At 39.0% G+C, this 21938-nt stretch overlaps 1 protein-coding gene across 5 annotated transcripts in view; it reads left to right on the top strand.

Moving 5' to 3' along the window:
* The window catches only part of ptpn4a (protein tyrosine phosphatase non-receptor type 4a), a 363683-nt gene that overhangs the window by 307736 nt on the left and 34009 nt on the right, over positions 1 to 21938 (top strand). For all 5 annotated transcript variants that reach the window (XM_087989323.1, XM_043694230.2, XM_087989326.1 and 2 more), the window contains 6 exons: positions 1139 to 1222; positions 2248 to 2304; positions 4795 to 4951; positions 5117 to 5283; positions 11825 to 11915; positions 19082 to 19143. In XM_087989323.1, coding sequence (XP_087845449.1) covers positions 1139 to 1222; positions 2248 to 2304; positions 4795 to 4951; positions 5117 to 5283; positions 11825 to 11915; positions 19082 to 19143 — 618 coding nt within the window. The remainder of the gene's footprint in view (positions 1 to 1138; positions 1223 to 2247; positions 2305 to 4794; positions 4952 to 5116; positions 5284 to 11824; positions 11916 to 19081; positions 19144 to 21938) is intronic.

Here is a 21938-nt window from a genome sequence, read left to right as displayed (position 1 = left end):
TCCTGTTGAATGTTTTGAAGATGCTACTGACAGTTTTAATAACTGGGGGTTGTTGGTCATAGCGTAATTAGATAAACTCCCCCACAAGAGGTTGCTTAGCATAACACAAGGGATAGGAAGTAATGTGCTGGCATGAATTAGGAATTGGCGAACAACTTGAGTAGGAATAAACTGGTCATTCTCATGTTGGCAAGCTGAGACTAGTTGGAACTTCAAGAATTGATACTTCGTCCCCAGCTATCTCAGTCTATATCAATGATTTGGGGGCTAAATGTAATATTTCCAGGTTTGCAAATTACACAAAGCTAGGTTGGAAATATTTGGTTTAAGGAAGATGCAATGCAACGTCAAATATTTTGGGCAGATTTTGTGAGTAGGCAAAAGAATGGAGATCTGGAGGCAAAAGAATGGAGTGTAATCTTGAAAAATGAAAGGCGGTCCAGTTTGGTCGGATGAACAGATATATGCAAGTTATTTCTTTATTAGAGGTTGGAAAGTGTAGATGTACAAAGGGATTTCTTTTAGATAATAAGTTGCTGAAAGATATCGTGAAGCGCAACAGACAAGTGATTCACAAGATTTGCATAGATTACAGGAGTAGCTGAAGTCTTCAATTTTACAAAACTTTCAGACTTTCTCTGTGCAATTTTGGACCTTTTACCACAGGGAGAATGCTATTAACATAGAAGAACTGCAACAATTGCTTATCAGACTTCTTCCTGGGATGGTGGAACTGTTGTATGAAAACAATGAGAAAACCATGCCAATGAGATCACCTCTCAATTTTCTCAGAATGAGAAGTGATCTTATTGAAAGCTACTATGTACTTCAAAGGATAGTAGTGTGGATATAGGTTCCACATCCTGCAAGCCTTGGCATGACTGAAGTATAATTTAGGTACTTAGAGGTCAGAATAACATAATGGATATAATCATATCATTTCACAGAAAAACTGAGAGGGGCTCTCAAATGACTTAAAGTGTTAACTCTTTCTCTCCATAGATGCTGCCTGATATGCAATGTCCAGCTTTTTTGTTCTTATTTCAGATTTCCAGTATCTGAAACAGTTTGTTTTGATGTTGAATGGATATTCATTCATTTTAGTATGATCTGATATCCTACTTTTATTTTTTTTCAGCCGAATGGTATTGTCCCTCATGACAATCTCGTTCTGATAAGAATGAAGGCGGATGAGAATGGGAGATTTGGTTTCAATGTTAAGGTACACCTTGCTTATATTAATAAACTCATTTGTGCAATTGAAATGCATCAACTATTCTGATTTTTTTCAAATTTAGGTATCACAAAAGCATACAGTCACATTCAAGGTTGAGAAAGTGTTTGGAATGTGATTATTTTAGTACATTTTTTTCCAGAAAAATCTTTTTTTTTTTGAAGGGTTCAGGAAATTAAATATTTTCCTCAGAAAAGGAACAGTGAACACTTTGACTTGCACATTAAACATCACTCAGCCATTGTGGTAAAAAAAGTTCCTTTATTCTACCTAATGGAAGGTATAAGAAGTAAACAATGTATAAGGAAGTATTGTAAAATGAGAAAGTTGCGAAGACTATTGAATTTGCTCAAGGAGGGTTTGCTGGTGCAGAGGTTAGTTTTATTGAGTTATTAGAAGCTTCCCTGTTTTAAATCAAGTATGATGACCACAGTGGGCTCAAAGGATATTTTCTTATGTATTTAGTGAAAATTAGTAATACAGGTTGAGTTGTTGAATCCAGTCATAATGATTTATTGAATATTCACACTTTTTGTGCAATCAAATGTCTTCCCATTGTATCTGCCTTCCCTTATCCCACTTTAAATGTTTGCTGTGTCTCCTTCAAAATCTTAGAATACGAACACATTAAAAAAAAACACAATCTCAGTCAAGTTAGAAGACTAATGTATTGTTACAGTCTTAGGTTATACGATAAAAAAAATCGGTATACGTATAGATCTACGTGTCATTTCCCATCAAAAACAAAGTCTGCAGTCAACCCAAATAATGCTCATTATGTGCATGATTTTGCTGACAGATATTGGAAAATGTAAAATGAACATGTTTGTAACTACGTATGCATATCAATTATTTATTTTACTAGAAAGTGAGATCCTGGTATAGTTGTAGAAGAATATTGCAATATCTACATTAAATATCTTTTGGGTAGCCCATTTTCATAACTGGAAATAAATAGCTTACCGTGTTCATTTACCTTTCAGGGAAAATTCAACTCCTTTTTGTTTTTACAGGGAGGTATTGATCAGAAAATGCCAGTAATAGTATCAAGAGTGGCACCTGGAACACCAGTGAGTAGCTGTCTATAAAGTAATGCGTGAAATATTTTCTCAGCAGTTCTGACACAGTGAAAGCCTTCAACTGATCCTTCTCATGGATCTCACAGAATCTGATTTAAGACACGGAAAAAAAACAGATTTTGTAGCTTGTAATTGCTGTAATAGACCTGGACATAAACACAATCATGTAAAACTCCATAACTACTATATCTGCTTATGTAAAAGCTAATCTCATTTAATCCCATGAGATTTTCCTTAACAAATACATTTCATGCATCTCATCTAAAAGCAATTCTGTTTTTAACAGGATCAAAGCTAAATATATCAGAACCAAAATGTAATCTTTACAATCACTTAAAAAGTCTTAATTAATTGCTCATTAAAGTTTGTGAAACTTAGCAGATTTCCTCCATTTCTTAATTATCCATTAAGGCAGGAAGCATGTAGATTAATTTTGATTGTTGGAACATTTGATTTAAGGAATTTTATTTGTTGAATCTCAAACTATTGAAAGCATAGGGAATTCTTAAAGAATCAGAGAAACATGATGTGTAACTTAAGGTAGTCAAATCCACAGGCATTGATAGCATAGGGGACTCTGACTGTGGTTAGCGATAAAATATCATGGCTAATCCTTGTATCCAGGAACAGTGTATCAGGTTGTGTACTTGAGCCACAAAATGGTTCTGAGCACATAATCTAGGATGACACTTCATTGCGTTTCTGAGAGAATGTTTAGTTATCAAAGTTTTTGTCGTAAATGAGATATGGAAAAGTTGTATTTCTCTGTTAAGAGGACCTTAAAATACCCTGTTTTGTAAAGACAGAGTCTTGATGTTTTATCCAATACTTTACCATAATCCAAAACCACTTAAGCGTTACGTGTTCGTTCATCTTCAATGCTACTTGTGAAACTCTTACTCTGGACAAATTAGTTACTAATTGCATGCAATAGTGCCTTGCTCTTGCACCTTTCATCAGCTCAAAAGAGGTTTTGGTCATCTTGGAAGCTTTGGAAATGTAATTTAAGCTCTTTATTTTTATCAGTGGGTATAAGTAAGTATTCACATCTTAGGTGTACTCTTTTATAAATTGTGGTGCTCTCTAATCGTGTTCCCTGAGAAGAAGCTGAAACTGTGTACAGTTGTGGGTGCCATGTTGTAGAAGACATGTGAATCCTTTGGAGAGAGTGGAGAAGTGATTTACAAGAATGGTCCCAGAATCAAGAAGCTTTAGTTATGAGGATAGATTGAAGAAGTTATGATCCTTCTTCTTGGAGAGAAGAAGGCTGAGAGGGGATTTGATTGAGATTTTCAAATTCATGAGTGGGCTGGATAGAGTTGGTAGGGAGAAGCTGTTCCTGTTTGTAAAAGAACAGTGAACTCAAGGACATTGATTTTAAAATGATAACAAACAAAGCCAGGATGATGTTAGGAAAAACCTTTTTTACGCAGTGAGTAGTTAGGATATGGTGTACACTACCTGGAAATGTGGGGAAGCAGGTTCAAATGAGGCATTCAAGAGGGCAGTGGATAATTATTTGGATATAAATAGTGAGCAAGGACATAGGTAAAAAGCAGAAGATTGGCACATGGCAGAAAACCAGTGCAGCATGATGAGCCCTTCAGCCCACAATGTTGTGCCGAACATGCCGCCAAATTAAACTAATCCCTTTTGCCTGCCCTTGATTCATATCCCTCTATTTCTTGCATATTCATCTGCTTATTCAAAAGTCCCTTAACTGCCCCATTCTATCTGCCTTCACCCAGCAGCATGTTCCAGATTCCTACCACACTGTCAAAAAAAACTTGCCCTTCACACCGCCTCTGAATGTTTCCCCCTCACCTTAAATGCATGCCCTCTAGTATTAGACATTTCAACTCTGAGAAAAAGATTCTGACCATCAGCCCTATCTATGCATAATTTTATAGACTTCTATCAAGTCTCCCTTCAGCCCTAGCATTTAAGAAAAAACAATCCATGTTTTTCGAGCTTCTACTTATGGCATATATCCTCTAATCCTGGCAGCATCCTGGTGAACCTCTTCTTCACCCTCTCCAAAGCCTCCACTTCCTTCCTTTAATGTAGTGACCAGAAAATTGGACACAATACTGTGGCCTAAACAAGGTCTTATAAAGCTGCAACATGAATCCTGACTCTTGTACTCAATCCCCAACCAGTAAAGGCAAGCATGCCATACATCATCTTTACCACCCTATTTACTTGCATGGCCAATTTCAGGGAGCTTTGGACTTGAACCTCAAGATGCCTCTATGCATCAATGTTGTTCAGGGTCCTACCATTAACTGTATACTTTTCTATTGATTTTTGGTTCAGTAAATTTGCATGAATGGAGTATCACTTCATTAATATATACATATTGATAAAATGCCAGTATAAAACCCTAAAACTGTTTAAAAGTAGTTAGTGTCTCATGATGTGGGGAAAAATACAAGTCTGATTTAAGTGACTGTAAATCTTTTGTTATTTTATCATGTATAGGCAGACACTTGTGTCCCACGACTCAATGAAGGTGATCAAGTTGTACTGATCAATGGTAGGGATATATCTGACTATACTCATGACCAGGTTGTCATGTTCATCAAAGCCAGCTGCGAGATTCACTCTGAAGAATTAATATTACTAGTTCGGCCCAACGGTACGTATCGGTCTTCATAAGAGGCAATAATGCTTTATAAGTGACTTCAATATTATTAAAACTCAAACTTTTTGCTTCCAACTTGTTTGATTGAGCTACCTAAACAGACTTTCCTGAGTGTTTGTAAACTCATTATATAATTGCATAAATTTGTTTTGTCTCCAGCTGTTTATGACGTTGTAGAAGAGAAGGTAGAAAGTGAGCCTGATTTTCAGTACATTCCAGAGAAATCTCCTCTGGATGTAATCCATCAGGATGATGATGCCTTAAGAGAATCAATGATACATTTGCGGGAGAGTCTGGAGACAGGAACTATTCTTGCACAATTTGATGTAAGCATTTTTTTAACTGCATGAAATTATATAATTTTGTCATCCTATGACCAAGTGTCATCCTGCAGGCTTGCTTTTTTTAAATTCATTTCTGGGATTTTGTGGACATCAGCTTTTATTGTCATGGAGAAGATGGTGAGCTCCCTTTGTGAACTGCTGCAATCCATTAACCGTAAGGTCACCCACAGTGCTGTTAGCAAGGCAGTTCCAAGAATTTGATCCTACAATGAAGAAGGAAAGGCAATGTAGTTCCACATCAGGATGTTGTGTGGGAAGTTGAGGATGTTTTTGTTCCCTTGCTCTTGCTGCCCTTGCTCTTCTCTAAAGTAGGGATTGTGGATTGGAAAATACTATCAAACCTGTTTTAACGAATTATTGCACCTTGTAGATGATATGCACTTCAGTCATGATGTGTTGGCAAAGGAGAAAGTGAATGCTTGAAGTGGGGAAATAGAATGCCAGTCCTGGTTGGTGTTAGACTCTTCAATTTTGTTGGAGTTGTGTTCATTTTGAACTATTCCATCACTTGTCCCTTGTGGATAGTGGAAGTAGAGCGTAGAACAGTGCAGCACAGGAATGGGCCCTTCAGCCCATGATGTTCTGCCGAATATGATGCCAAATGGAACTAATCCTTTCTGCCTGCTCTTGGTCCATTTTCCTCCATTCCTTGCATATTCATGTGTTCATCTAAAAATTTTTAAAATGCCCTTATGTGCCTCAACCACCACCCCAGGCAGTGCATTCCAGACACCTACTACTCTCTGTATAATAAACTTGCCCCTCACGTTTTGTTTGCACTTTCACCCCTCACCTTAAATGCATGCCCCCGAGGATTAGACATTCCAACTCTTGGAAAAAGATTCCGACTGTCAACTCTGCATATGCACCTCATAATTTTATAAAGTTCTATCAAGTTCCCCTTAGCTTACACCGCTCAGGACAAAGCAACCTGAGTTTTTCTAGTCTTTTCTTATAGCTCATACCCTGTAATCCAGGCAGCATTCAGGTAAATCTCTTCTGCCCCCTTTCCAAAGACTCCACGTCCTTTCTGTAATATGACAACCAGAATTTAATGCAATTTTCTGTGTGGCCTAACCAAAGTCTTATGAAGCTGCAGCAATACATCCTGACTCTTGTACTCAGTTCCCCAACCAGTAAAGGCAAGCTTGCCTTACACGTTCTTTATCACCCTATTTACACGTGTGGCTCGTCTGCAAACTTAGTAACCCACAGTCAAGTCATTTTTATATAAATATCTCAAACAGCAGAGGTCTCAGTACAGATCTGTGCAGGACACCATTACTCTCAGACCTCCAGCCAGAAAAACACCCTTCCACCACAACCCACTATCTTCTGACAAGCCAATTCTGAATCCACGTGGCCAAATCACCATAGATCCCATGCATCTGGATGAGCCTACCTTGAGGGACCTTGTCGAAAATCTTAGAAAAATCCATGTAAACAACATCCACTGCTGTACCCTCATTGATTGAATTTTTTGAGGAGGTGATAAATGCAATCAAGTTGGTAAGACAAGACCCTTACCCCACATGTAGCCATGCTGACTGTCCCTAATTAGGCCATGCATTTCCAAATGTGCATTAATCCTTTCCCTAAGAATTCTTTCCAGTAGTTTCCCAACCAGCGATGAGACTGACCAGTCTATAGTTTCCTGGATTATCCCTATTTCCTTTCTTGAACAGAGGAACAACATCAGCTTTTTGCCAGTCCTCTGGAACCTCTCCAGTGACTAACTAGGATATGAAGATATTGATTAAGGCCCCAGCAATCTTCTCTCTTGCCCCTCTCTGTAACCTGGGGTAGATGCCAAGGTACTTTGTTGAAATGGGTTACTTACTGCAAAATTCTTAGCCTATGGTTTGCTCAGTTGTTAATAATACTTAATGGGATGATTTGGGAGTTTCAGGTTTTGTGCAATATCCTTAATATGTCATTGAGAATGTAACACATTATTTCCTGATCACTAGCAGTCCATGGTGCCTATTATTATACAAGTCCTATGATAGCTAAGACTTGCGTGCACTCATTGTCATAGATTGACACACAATGAAAGAAAGTCATTCAGTCCATCATGTCTTTGGTAATACTATCCAATTCATACCGTTTTCTTAATCTGCCCCTGGCCACGTTTTTGTTTCTCCTTCAAGCCATTATTCAATATTCCTTTGAATGTTAACATTGAATATGTCTGCTCAGTTCCTTCAGGCAATGGCATTCCACCTCATCACAACACACTATTTTAAAGAAAAAAAATTTCCTCAAGTCCTCTCCTCTCATTTTGCTATTGACTTGAAATTTGTCTATGCTTACTGCCACTAGAAAAATAATCTTTATATTCTATCAAAAATATTAATAGTTGGGAACCTATATCAAAATCTGCTCCCTCGTCTAACCTCTCTTCAAATCCTTTCCTGCTCAAAGGAGCTTCTCAAGTTTTTTTTTAGTTTTGTTTTAAATTGTGGAGACATTTTAGTAGTTAGATTTAAAATTGACCAGATTATGTTTCTCCAAGTAAAGAGCATGAGAATTTCTAATATTTGGTCAAATATAGATGATAGATCTGATAAGTAAGTCTATGATTTACAACAGAACAATATTCTTATGATGAATGAGTTGTGTTCTATTTTAATCGGAGGTGGAACCAATATATGTGACATTTAAGAATGATCTTCAGTGATTAAGATAATTCATTAAAGGGCAGTCGAAACAAATGATCAAATAGGAAAATAGCCTAATCAGAATGTAGCTAAATCCCTGAAAAGGGACATAGATGTGTCACAAAAGATTACCAAGGTGGAAAACTAGTAAAAGCATGGTAACAGATGTTGCAAATGGTATCCTCATGTGACCATTATCAGGGTTGGCTAGAAGTGAAAGTAAAATTCCAGCTTCCTGTTTCTTTTGAAGTGAAATGTCTGTTCAGCCCTTTGATAGTGTTTCTATTCAGATTATTATAATGGGATGTGGATAAAGTTTAGTTCATTTGTTTTCACATGTTGTCCTGAGCATCATGAAAATTTCTGCAGTAACTATTACATGAGTGTATTATAATATGGTTTTTGTAACCTTGCTATTAAAAATACTATTTGCTGTTTAGTTATTGAAGTTGTTAAAAAGTTAGTGTGGTCTGTTTTAATGAATTTGAATTTTGATAATCTGTGTCACATTAGGTCAGTATTATGAAATTATCTGTGAAGAGCCTCATCCCTGTCTAGTAAATTGCGTCTGAACTCTTATAAAGTAGTTGTAACTCCAGAATTTGTTAGGATTGTGAAGAAATAGTTTTCTTCGTGCTGTCGAAACTATGCTTGAGATTTTTGGCCATTTGTGATGGTGAACAAATTAGGTTCAATTGTAACAGACTTGATAAAAAAAATCAAATTAATTTGAGAAATTGCCTCCTTGTTAATTGTATTTTGTGGGTTTATATATAAGAAACTTCAATTTTGACAAAACTACTGACATGCCACTTTAATGCCACAGAGCTAGAAAACAAGCTCATGGCATGATCCCTTTGTACAGCATGTACCTAGTTCTGAATTAAAATTATTTTAGTGTTCTGAATGGCCTTTAGCATACCAGATTCTTGTGCATGCCTCTATTGGCCAGTTGTAACTGTAGTAATGGTGGCAAGTTACAGTTAGAAAATGGGTGAAACCATGTTCTTGGTTCTGTGTTGCTATTTCACTTATATCAATGGTTGTTAAAGAAGAAAATAGTTTCTCGTGACTTATGTACGAATTAATTTTTATTCTTGGATTGGAACTATTCTTCCACATTAACAAATGGAGCATCCATTCCACAGTAGCAGTGTCTCACCAATTGCAGCAAAGTCAATAACCACTAATCTCAGAAGGCAATGGCTAAATACCAAGAGAATCCTCTTCACATTGTACCAGCGGATCTTTAACATTGATCGAGACAGGTAGACAGTAATTTCTCAATCACAAATGATCACCTTAGAAATGTCATAAAGGTTCCTTAGGTGGAATCTTCCAAACCTATGACCTCTGCTGTCAAGAAAGACGATTGCAGCAGATACATGGGAAAACCAAAACTTGCAAAGTTCGCTGCTAAGCTACATATCATCCTATCAGATAACCATACAGTTTAGGAGCAGAAGTAAGCTATTCAGTCTTACAAGCCCACTCTCTCTCTTTCACGCTTGATGTGTTTGTGTTCTTAATTCTATATTCCTATCGAACTTTGAAAACCTGAGATTCTGTTGCCAAACAGCAATCAATCTGCTTTTGTCTTAAAATATTCAGTGACTCCACCTCCCCAGCTTCTGAGGCAATGTGCTCCAAAGTTGCACAAACCTCCAGTAGAAAGCTTTGTTCCTTGTCTCATCCACAGGAGCAGCGTCCTTGCCAATGTCCACTTTGTCAAGACTATTCAGGAGCTATATACATGATTTAAGTCACATCTCACTCTTCTGAACTCAAGTGAAAACAAGACCAGTCTGTCTAGTTTTCCTTGTAAAACAATCCACTCATTCCAGTAATCCACATAGTAAAACTTCACTGATATGCCATCAATACATTTATGTTCTTATTTACATTGAGTCCAAAACCGCAAACAGTATTTGAGATTTGAAATATAATTTCATTGTTTATGTTCGATTTCACTTGTAATAAAGGCTGACATTCTATTAGTCTCCTAGTTAATGCCATACCTGCTCACTAATCTTTTGCAGCTCGTGTGTTGGAATACCTGGAACCCTCTGCCTCTTCGAATTCTGTGGTCATTCTCAATACGAATAACATTCTGCATTTTTTATTCTTCCTACGCAAATGAACAACTCCACATTTTCACATTTACTCCATCTGTCACCTATTTATCTGCTCACAACATATATATTAGCCTGTATCCTTGTTATGTCATACTAGTGACCATTTCCTATTTCTCTTTGTGTCATTTATAAACTTAGCTACCATGCCTTCAATCCCCTCCTCTAAGGTTTGGATTTAAATTGTAAAACATTGAGACTGCAGCACAGATATCTGTGATGCCTTCTTGTCATTTCCTGCCAACCTGAAAAGTTCTATTTACCATGCTGTTTATTTTCTGCTAGCTAACCAATTTTCTATCCATGCTTGTATGTTATCCCAACACTATAAACACCTACTTTGCAGATTCACATTTGATATGGGACTTTGTCAAATGAGTTCTGGAAATCCAAGTACAGTATGTCAACGGGCTGATCTTTTATCCGCAGAGCAAGTTACTTTTCAAAGAATTCCTATCAATTAGTTAGGCAGGAAAGCCAAACTGACTTTCTCAATTGCCATCAGTTTTGATAGTAGCCCAGTTGTGCCCTAAGTGGTCAATTCCATCGCCTTCCCCACAGCCATGTCAAGGTAACTTGGACAGTTTTCTGTTTTCTGTCTCCCTCCTCCTTGAAAAGCGGCATTCTGTTTGCTACTTTTCATTCTGATGGGATCTTTGCAGAACCTAATATACTTTGAAGAGTTAACACCAATTTATCTCCACACAGTTGGCCATCACTTCAAGACTTCAGGTTGAAATCTTTCAGGACCCAGGGATTTATAACTTGCAGTTTCATCAATTTGTTCAGTATCATTCCCTAGTAATTAGAACTTCACCAAATTTCTTGTGTTTAACCTCTAGATTTACAGTTATAACTAGAATAATGTTTTTCTTCTATATTGAAGACACAAGCAAAATATTTATCCATGACTTCCACCATTCCTTTATCCGCTATTAACTCCCATTCTCACTCTACAGAGGGCCAACAGTCACTTTACTTCTTCTCTACCTTCTTAGGTACCCTTGCTAGCTGTTCTTATGTTATTGCTAGCTTCCTCTCTTGCTCTAATTTATTAATAGTGGTTAACATTTGAATCATTCTCTGCTGCTCTTTGAATTCTGACCAGTCCTCAGACCTGTTGTTCATCGAATCATAGAATCCCTTCAGTGCAGAAAGAGGCCATTCAGCCCATTGAGTCCACACCAACTAACCGAAGAGCATCCAACCCAGACCTAGCCTCTCACCCTATCCTTGTATCCTTACATTACTATGGCTAATTCACCTAGCCCCTACATCTTTGGACTGTAGGAGGAAACCAGAGGACCTGGCAGAAACCCACACAGACACTGGGAACACGTACAAACTCCACACAGACAATCGCCCAAGAGTGGAATCGAACCTTGGTCCCTGGTGCTGTGAGGCAGCAATGCCAACCACAGAGCCACTGTGCTGTCAAAACTTGCACAATTTACCTGAAGTTTGAAAGTCTCCTTAACTACTTCAATTAAGTGTGGAGATGGTGGGTTCTCCACTTGGAAATGAGTCAAGTAAGTAATGCATTTTTGAACAGTGAAGCTGAGAGAAATTGCAGGATAGTATGTGCAAATAGCTAACTGTAGAATTAGTTACCAGCTCCATAATTGTTGAATCAGAATGGTTGAAGATGAATAAAACGGACTTTGATCATTCTCATTCAATTCCTGTATAATGTTTGTTGAAAATTAAACAATCCTTTTATTTCCTTTACAGCAACTGTATAGAAAAAAGCCTGGAATGACAATGTCATGTGCCAAGTTACCTCTCAACATTTCCAAAAACAGATATAGAGATATCTCACCTTGTAAGTATAATGTGTTTTAAATTTCATTTAATTACATCTGTGCGACTGAGGAATTTCTAATCAGCAAGATATTGCAACAGAGAAGTCTTTGTATGTTGGGATTATGATACAATCTGTGTTTATTTTATAATTCCCAAGGAAAACAAAAGTCCTCTGTTCTGAACCATGTCTGTAAACCTCTTAAAATCCTGTAGAATTTCTAATCCCAACATGTTTATGCAAGGGAAATGCATTCTAAGTCCAATAGTACTAAAATGTCATGTACGTAATTGTACATACTTCTGTTGACTAAAGATACAATAGATCATTTGTCATAGGAAATGTTATTACATGTGAAAGAACAGTGCTGTTTTCCACAATTTAATTCTTGTGCTGAATTAGTGTTTCATAGGCTACATCTAAATTTAGAAAAAAAAGGCACTATCTCTTGTGATGACTCCTGATTCTATAATTTTTGAACAATGGATATACATGAATTGTATGAAGGGACCAAAAGTATGGTGGAAATTGTAGGTGACACATTTTAAACAAAGGAGCAGTAATGGGCCATTCAGCCCTGCAAGCCTGCTCTGGCATTCTAGATCATGGCTGATAGTATGTTCATGTTCCCCTGTAATCCGCATATCCCTTGATGTCATTAGTAATTGCAAATGCATCATTGTTTCTTGGGAACTAATTTATTGGCTGAGCTTCCATAGCTACCTGAGGTAGAGAGTTACGAAGATACACCCCCGAGTGAAGATGTTCCTCATCTTTTTAATTCACACTTGGGGCTTGGGTGTCACTAGCTGGCCAGCATTTATTACCCATTCCTAGTTACCTTGAGAAAATTGTGTGAGCTGCTTTTTTGAACTGCTGCAGTCCCTTAGTCAATATCTAATGCTTTAATATCACATGAAATGAATTAAATTTGCTGAAGACTGACATCTGTGATGCTCAGATTATCGAAAGGAGGCTGAAATTCGTCATGCACTTGTCTTTTGTGGCTGAAGGTAAATGCAAATACTGCCTTTTTTTTGCACTGATGCACTGTATCGCCCATTAATGAGGATGGGGGTATTAGTGGAGTCTCCTTCAATGAGTTGTTTAATTAACCATCATCATTCCACACTGAATGTGGTAGGACTGCAGAACTTAGATTTGATTCATTACTTATAGGATTGCTTAGCCTTGTCGATTGCATGCTGTTTCTGGTGTTTGCCATAAAAGTTGTCCTGTGTTGTAGCTTCACCAAGTAGAAAGCTTATTTTTAGGTATGTCTGATCCTACTCCTGGCATGGAGTCCTGTACTTTCATTGAACTAAACTTGATTTCCTACCTTGATGGTAATGGTAGAGTGGGGGAATATGGCAGATCATGCATTATTCAAGGATCAATGTTGGGATCTTTGCTATTTGTGATATATATAAATCATTTAGACTTGAATGTAGGAGGGTTGAACAGTAACTTTGCAGATGATACAAAAGTTGGTGGTGTGGTAAATAGTGAGAAGGGTAGCCTTAGATTACATGAGGATATAGATGGTTGATCAGATGAGCTGATCGGTGTCAAATGGAACTTTATCCAGATAAATGTGAGCTGATGCACCTGGGCAGGACAAACAAGGTAAGAGAATACACGATGAATGGTAGAACTCTGGCATCACCTCGGATCAGAGGGACCTTAAGGTAGTGAGACAGGTAGATAAAGTGGTTAAGAAGGCATATGGGATACTTGTCTTTATTAGCCAAGGGTAGTGTTTAAAAACAGGGAGGTGATGCTGAAACTGTATAAAACATTGGTTAGGCAAAAACTACAGTATTGCATACAGTTTTGGAATCCACATAATAGAAGGGATTTGCTTGCATTGGGGAGGGTGCAGTAGGGCTTTATCAGGATGTTGCCTGGGTTGGAAAGTTTTAATTATGAAGAAAAATCAGATAAGACTTGAGTTTATTTTACTTCAAGCAGAGGAGACCGAAGGGGTAGTACGTGATTGAGATGTATAAAACCTTGAGGGTATAGACAGGGTAGATAGGAAGGAACTTTTTCCCTAGGTGGAAAATGGGATTTTCCAATCAATGATTGGGGACAAGAGATTTGGAAGGGATGAGACAGAGTTTTTTCTCATACACAGTGATAGGAATCTGGAAATCTTTGTCTATAAGGGTAGTGGAGGCAAAAGCCCTCGTAACATTTCAGAAGTATTTAGATGTGCACTTCTGATGCCAGGGCATGCAAAGCTGTAGGCCAAGTGCTGGAAAATACAATTAAAGCAGTAAAGTGATTTTTTTTCAATGTCTGGAGCAGACTTGACTAAACTGTACTGTCTGATAACACTGGACTTGTTTAATACAAGAATGCTCCAATTTAAGAAGATGATGCATTTCTGGAAACCATTGCATACTTACATAAAAGTTTCAGTTTTAAGTTTTTCATTGTTATGTGTATGTCACAGTAAGAATTCCCAACCCAAGACTTACAGTTCTAATATGTAACATAAATGAAATCAATAGAACACTATATTTTCCATAATGCATTATTCAGGGAAAAATATGGGACAATAGGATATGGGTCTGAGTGCGTTACTCTTCAAAAGGTTGGTTTGGACTTGTTGGGCTAAAGGGCCTGTTTCCAAACTGTAGGGATTCTTTAAAAAAAATTACAAAGATGTTGCCAAGATTGGAGGGTTTCAACTATAGGAAGAGGCTGAATACACTGGAATATTTTCCCTGGAGCGTGACCTTATAGAGGTTTATGAAACCATGAAGAGCTTGTATTGGGTGAATAGTCAAGGTCTTTCTCGCAGAGTACATGGATGCAAAACTAGAGGATATAGGCTTAAGGTCAGAGGTGAAAAATTTAAAAGGGACCTGAAGGCAACCTTTTCATGCAGAGGGTGGTGCATGTATGGAACAGGCAACAAGAGGTGGTGATGGAGGCAGGTACATTTACAACATTTAAAGGCATTTGGTAGGGGGCATAAGTAGAAAGTGATTTGAGGGATATGGGCCAAATGCTGTCAAATGGGATGAGATCAGTTTAGGATATCTGGTCAGTGTGGACAAGTTGGACCGAAAGGTCTATTTCTGTGCCTTATAACTCTATAAATTTACGTACTGTAGGTTGACCCACACTGCCCTAAGAGCCTTAGGGTTTTGACCCAGTGACAGTGAGGGAACAAAGAGATATTTCCAACTCAAGGTGGTGAGTGGCTTGGGCGGGGAGGGATCTTGCAAGTGATGGTGTTCCCATGTACCTGCTGCCTTTGCCTTTCTAGCTGGAAGTAATTGTAGGTATGGAAAATACTATCTAAATATTTTTGGTGAAATTCTGCAATGCATCTAGTAAATAGTACACCACTGAGGGACAGAATGTACATGTATTTGGAAAGGCAAGGACTGATTAGGGATAGTCAACATGGCTTTGTGCGTGGGAAATCTTGTCCCACAAACTTGATTGGTTTTTTTGAAGAAGTAACAAAGAAGATTGATGAGGGCAGAGCAGTAGATGTGATCTGTATGGACTTCAGTAAGGCATTCGACAAGATTCCCCAAGGGAGACTGATTAGCAAGGTTAGATCTCATGAAATAAAGGGAGAACTAGCCATTTGGATACAGAACTGGCCCAAAGGTAGAAGACAGAGGGTGGTGGTGGAGGGTGGTGTCCAGTGGAGTGCAACAAGGATCAGTGCTGGGTCCTCTACTTTTTGTCACTTACATAAATGATTTGGATACAAGCATAAGAGGTATAGTTAGTAAGTTTGCAGATGACACCAAAATTGGAGGTGTAGTGGACAGCGAAGAGGGTTACCTCAGATTACAACAGGATCTGGACCAGATGGGCCAATGGGCTGAGAAGTGGCAGATGGAGTTTAATTCAGATAAATGCGAGGTGCTGCATTTTGGGAAAGCAAATCTTAGCAGACTTATACACTTAATGGTAAGGTCCCAGGGAGTGTTGCTTAACACTTGGAGTGCAGGTTCATAGCTCCATGAAAGTGGAGTCGCAGGATAGTGAAGAAGGCGTTTGGTATGCTTTCCTTTATTGGTCAGAGTATTGAGTACAGGAGTTGGGAGGTCATGTTGCGGCTGTACAGGACATTGGTTAGGCCACTGTTGGAATATTACGTGCAATTCTGGTCTCCTTCCTATTGGAAAGATGTTGTGAAACTTGAAAGGGTTCACAAAAGATTTACAAGGATGTTGCCAGGGTTGGAGGATTTGAGCTATAGGGAGAGGCTGAACAGGCTGGGGCTGTTTTCCCTGGAGCATCGGAGGCTGAGGGGTGACCTTACAGAGGTTTACAAAATTATGAGGGGCATAGATAGGGTAAATAGACAAAGTCTTTTCCCTGGGACCGGGGAGTCCAGAACTAGAGGGCATAGGTTTAGGGTGAGAGGGGAAAGATATAAAAGAGACCTAAGGGGCAACCTTTTCACACAGAGGGTGGTACGTGTATGGAATGAGCTGCCAGAGGATATGGTGGAGGCTGGCACAATTGCAACATTTAAGAGGCATTTGGATGGGTATATGAATAGGAAGGGTTTGGAGGGATATGGGCCGGGTGCTGGCAGGTGGGACTAGATTGTATTGGGATATCTGGTCGGGTTGGCCCGAAGCGTCTGTTTCCATGCTGTACATCTCTATGACTATGACACTGCTGTTATTGAGTGTTGATAGTGGAGAGAGTGGATACTTGTGGATGTGGGCTCCTTTTACCTGGATGGTGTCAAGCTTCTTTGTTACTGGCAGATGGGGAGCATTCCATCACATCCCTGACTGGTGCCTTGCTTTAGGGAGTCAGGAGGTGAGTTACTCACTTCATTATTCCTAGTCTCTGATCTGCTCTTGTAGCTACTGTGTTTATGAGATAGGTCAAGTTGAGTTTCTAGTTAATGGTAACCCCCAAGGATGTTGATAGTGGGGATTCAGTGATGATAACACCATCAAATGACATGGGGCGATGGTTAAATTTTGTCTCATTGGACATGATCATTGCCTGGCATTTGTTTGGTGTGAATAGTTCTTGCACTTGTTTGCCCAAACCTGGCTGTTGTCCAGATCTGGTTGCATTTGACTGCTGCAGTATCAGTGGAGTCACAAGTTGTACTGAATGTTGTGAAATAATTGGCAAACTTCCCCTCTTCTGATGGAGAGAAATTCTTTGAAGAAGCAGTTGATGGTTGAGTCTGCAATAGTACCCTGAGGAACTCCTGTCGAGATGTCCTGGAGCAGCATGTCTTGAAATTGCAGATTTTTTGCAGAATTGCTTGGTTGCAATTCTGCTGTTATTGTTTGTGGGTGGCACGGTGGCACAGTGGTTAGCACTGCTGCCTCACAGCGCCAGAGACCCGGGTTCAATTCCTGCCTCAGGCGACTGACTGTGTGGAGTTTGCACATTCTCCCCGTGTCTGCGTGGGTTTCCTCCGGGTACTCTGGTTTCCTTCCACAGTCCAAAGATGTGCAGGTCAGGTGAATTGGCCATGCTAAATTGCCCGTAATGCTAGGTAAGGGATAAATGTAGGGGTATGGGTGGGTTGCGCTTCGGCGGGGCGGTGTGGACTTGTTGGGCCGAAGGTCCTGTTTCCATACTGTAAGTAATCTAATCTAATCTAATCTTGATGGCCCACAGTACCTCATGGATGCCCACTCATGAGTTGCTAGATTTGTTCAGTGTCTGTCCCATTTAATATTGTGATAGTGCCACACAAACATGATACAGGATATTCTAAACATGAAGGTGGGACGTTGTCTCCACTCTTGTGCAATGACCACTCTAACTGATACTGTCATGACAGATGCATTTGCAGTCTGCAGATTGGTAAGGATGAAGTCAACTCTGTTTTTCTCTCGCTTCCCTCACTACCTGATACAGACCCAGTCTAACAGCTATGTCCTTTAGTTTCCCTGACTAGCTCCACCAGTAGTGCTGCTACTGAACCGTTCTTGGTGATGGATATTGAAATCCCCCATCCAGAGTACATTTTGTAACCTCAGTACTTTATCCAAGTGTTGCTCAGCATGGAGGAGTGCTGATTCATCAGCTTAGGGCAGTATGTGATAATCAGCAGGAAACTTACTTGCCCATGTTTAATCTGAAACCATGAGATCTCATTGATTTTGGAGTCAATGTTGAGGATCCCCAACAAAACTCTCTTCCGACTGTGTACCATTGTGCTGCCACCTTTCCAGGGTCTGTCCTAACAGTAGGACAGAACATGTCCAGGGATGGTGATTGTGTTATCTGGGACATATTTCTGTAAGCTATAATTCCATGAGGCGGCTGCTTGACTAGCCTGTGAGACAGGAGAAAGTGAGGACTAGAGATGCTGGAAGTCAGAGTGTGTTGCTGGGAAAGCACAGCAGATCAGGCAGCATTCGAGGAGCAAGAGAATCGACGATTTGGGCATAAGCCCTTCATCAAGAATAAGGCTTGTGGGCCAGGCTGAGAGATAAATGGGAGGTGATTTTGGTGTGGGTAACTGAGAAAGTGATAGGTGGATGAAGGTGAGGGAGTAGGTGACAGACCTAGCCTGTGAGACAGCTCATAAAATTTTGCACTTGCCTGCAGATGATAGTAGGAAGGACTTTGTCGGGTTGACAGGACTGTTTCTACCTTTGTCTTATCCAGTGCCTAGGTCGATGCCAGGTGGTTTGTTCAGTTTCATTTCTTTATTGAGATTTCATAGTGATTAATAAAGCTGAGTGGCTTGCTCAGCTATTTCAGAGGGTATTTGAAAGTCAACTACATTGCTGTACGTCTGGAATCAATGTATGCCAGACCTCCTGTATAGACCCCCTTCATTTGATCCCATAATCATTTTTTTCTGAGCGAGTTCAATATTAAGATCTGTTTGATGTAGTGAAGTTTATTGCAATATGATTTGAAGAACTCTATGAAATGCTTCAGTGCCTTTATTTTGTTCTGTATGATGTTGTACATCCTTACATTGCTAGTCAAAGTTGAGAAATAAAAAATGCAACAACCATAATTCTGTATTTTTACTTATATAGATCGTACCTGTATCTTTTGTTCTCGTGCACTTTCTGCCTATTGTAACATGTGACTCTTCTGGTCTATGACAAAACCTGATATTTCCCAACAACAATGTTTAATTTTTTTCCTGTATATGATGTAAATGTTCCTATTATATGAATTTACCAACCTCTCTATTTTTCTTACAGATGATGCAACACGGGTTATTCTAAAGGGTACAGATGACTACATTAATGCAAATTATATTAATGTGAGTAGAACAATATGCATTTGAAGTCGTATGCCATGTAACATTCGGGTCCTGTTGAGAAATATATCAGTATTTTGTAATTGTCCACTTAGTGCAAGAATAACAAAATGTCTTCGATATTCTCTGACGCTAATGTGAAGTTATATATCATTATTGTTTTGAATTTGTAATGACACTTTTTACGTTCTGACTGGTGCATTGGCGATGGTGCATGCACTTTGAAGAGTCAGGAGATGTTTTGCACAGAATCTTCAGCTTCTCACCTTCTCTTGCAGCCATAGTTTTTATATGGCTGGTTTCAATAAGTCGATGTAGCCACTGGGTGTTGATGGGAAGTGAAGAGGGTGGCACATTGGCTCAGTGGTTAGCGCTGCTGCCTCACAGCACCAGGGGCCCAGGTTCGATTCCATCCTTGAGCGACTGTCTGTGAAGTGTTTGCACGTTCTCCCCAAGTCTGTGTGGGTTTCCACTGAGTGCTCCAGTTTCCTCCCACAGTCCAAAGATGTGCAGGTTAGGTAGACTGACCATGCTAAATTGCCCATACTGTTCAGGGATGTGTAGGTTAGGTACCTTAGCCAGGGGAAACATAGGATTACAGGGCAAGGCTAGGGGAATCGGTCTGAGTGGGATGCTATTCAGAGGGCTGGTGTGGACTTGTTGGGCCGAATAGTCTGCTTCCACTCTGCATGGATTATCAGAGGGAAAGCAGTGATGGTAATGCTGTTGAATATGTTCTGTATTGTTGGAGATGATCATTGCCTAGCACTTGAGTGACACACACATTCCCTGCTTATCAGCCCAAATTAGGATGATTTCCAAATCTTGCTTAGTACTGTCATGGAATGTTTCAGCGTCTGAGGAGGCTTAAATGATGCTTAACATTGTAACTCATCAGTGAATATCTCCACTTCTGATTAAGAATGTTGGACTTAGAGGAATTCCAACAATATTCTGAGACTGATAGGATTGACCTTAAACAATTTCAATCAGCAATCATCGTATGGAGTTTGTTTTAAGTTTCAAGTCAATGTATGCCAGGGCTCCATGAAATCTCATTCAGTCGGATGCTGCCATTGCGTTAAGGTGTCAATCATCCTTGCCTCACCTCTAAATTCCATTTATTTTTCAAAGTTTGGATCAAGTTTTTCACGAGATCTGTAGACAAGTGGCCCTAGCAGAACAAAAACTGTGCATTGAGGGTTTGGAAACTAATACAGCTATATAAATCACATTATATTGTTGTTTGTTGCATTGCTGAAATGTTTCACAGCAGACAATTTGATTTTCCCAGATAACTAGATGAATGTTTATTGGGGAGTTTGCATTTTTGAAAATGAGAAGTTCAACATTTTATGTTCTGCCTTTGATCATGTGGGGATATAGAGATACACAGCACAGAAACAGACCCCCCAATTCAACACGTCCATGCCGACCAGATATCCCAACCTAATCTAGTCTCATTTGCCAGCATTTGGCCTATATCCCACTAAACCCTTTCTATTCATATATCCATCCAGATTCCTTTTAAATTCTTCTGGCAGCTCATTCCATACAAACCACCCTCTGCACAAAAAAGTTACCCCTTAGTTTCCTTTTAAATCTTTCCTCAGTCTCCTTAAATCTATGCCCTCTAGTTTTGGTCTCCCCTACCCCGGGGAAAAGATATGGATGACAAACCTTTTGATATTGCTGTCGCCAATTTTTTTAATGTTGCTTAATTTTATTGATCATGTGTCTCAATTTTTTTAATACTAAGATTTCTTGATGTTGATTGCCGAAATGGACCTGTTTTTCCTATCTCTGTGAGATCATAAACTAAGATGAAATGAATGGCCGATCTCATCTAAAACTACCTTGTGATCCTTCAGATATTTCCAGCTTTTCCTGTATTAAGTGTTCATTTAGAGACAGAATGGGGATTGCAAATAGCTTGTGACTAGCCAGTCATTTTACAAACTTCAGGCTAAAGTTTGAAGAAACTGTTTTCTCTAAGCTCTAAACAGATCTTTGACTTGTTCTTTTATTCCCCAAAGTGCATCCTCAATTAAATAATTTAGTAATGATTAGATTCTTATTATCGTAATGGCCTATCAGCGAGGTACTATTGTTTCAAGCGTTACCTTGACATATGTGAAAGATGGATAAGTGGAGACAATGACATTGTGCTACTATCATTGGACAAGTAATCCAGAACTGCATGTAATGATCTGGAGGCATGAGTTCGAATCCTACTATGGCAGATGGTGAAATGTGAATTCAATTTTAAAAAACTGGAATAGACAAAAAAGCTCGTCTCATTGCAACCACATAACCACTGCCAGATTGTTGTAAAAACACATCTGATTCACTAATGTCCTTTAGGGATGGAAATCTGCCATCCTTACTCACTCTGGCCTGTATGTCAATCCAGACCCACAGAAAGGTGATTTATTTTTAACTGCCCTCTGGGCAAATAGGAATGGGTAATAAATGCTGGCCTCGATAGCAATACCCTCATCTCATAAATGATTTAAAGAAAAGGTTCTAATTGAATTTCTTACCATTTCCATCCTTGCTTTTGTGGCTTTATACATTTTGTCTGACAACAAAAGTTGTTTGAATTTGATTTGATTTATTATTGTCACATATACCAAAATACAGTGAAAGGTATTGTTTTGCATGTTATCCAGGCAAATCATATCTTACATAAGTATGTCCATGTAATAGAATGCAGAATATAGTGTTACAGAGAAGGTGCAGAGAGAAAAATCAATTTTAATGTATGAAAGGTTTGTCGTAAGTCTTATATCTGCAGG

The sequence above is a fragment of the Chiloscyllium plagiosum genome, unplaced genomic scaffold, assembly GCF_037043375.1.
Source record: "Chiloscyllium plagiosum isolate Xiang-an unplaced genomic scaffold, Cpla_swu_hap1 HiC_scaffold_7, whole genome shotgun sequence".
In the NCBI taxonomy this organism is placed as follows: Eukaryota; Metazoa; Chordata; class Chondrichthyes; order Orectolobiformes; family Hemiscylliidae; genus Chiloscyllium; species Chiloscyllium plagiosum.
The sequence above is the reverse complement of the archived record's forward strand: the minus strand, read 5'-3'. Positions and strand labels throughout refer to the sequence as shown.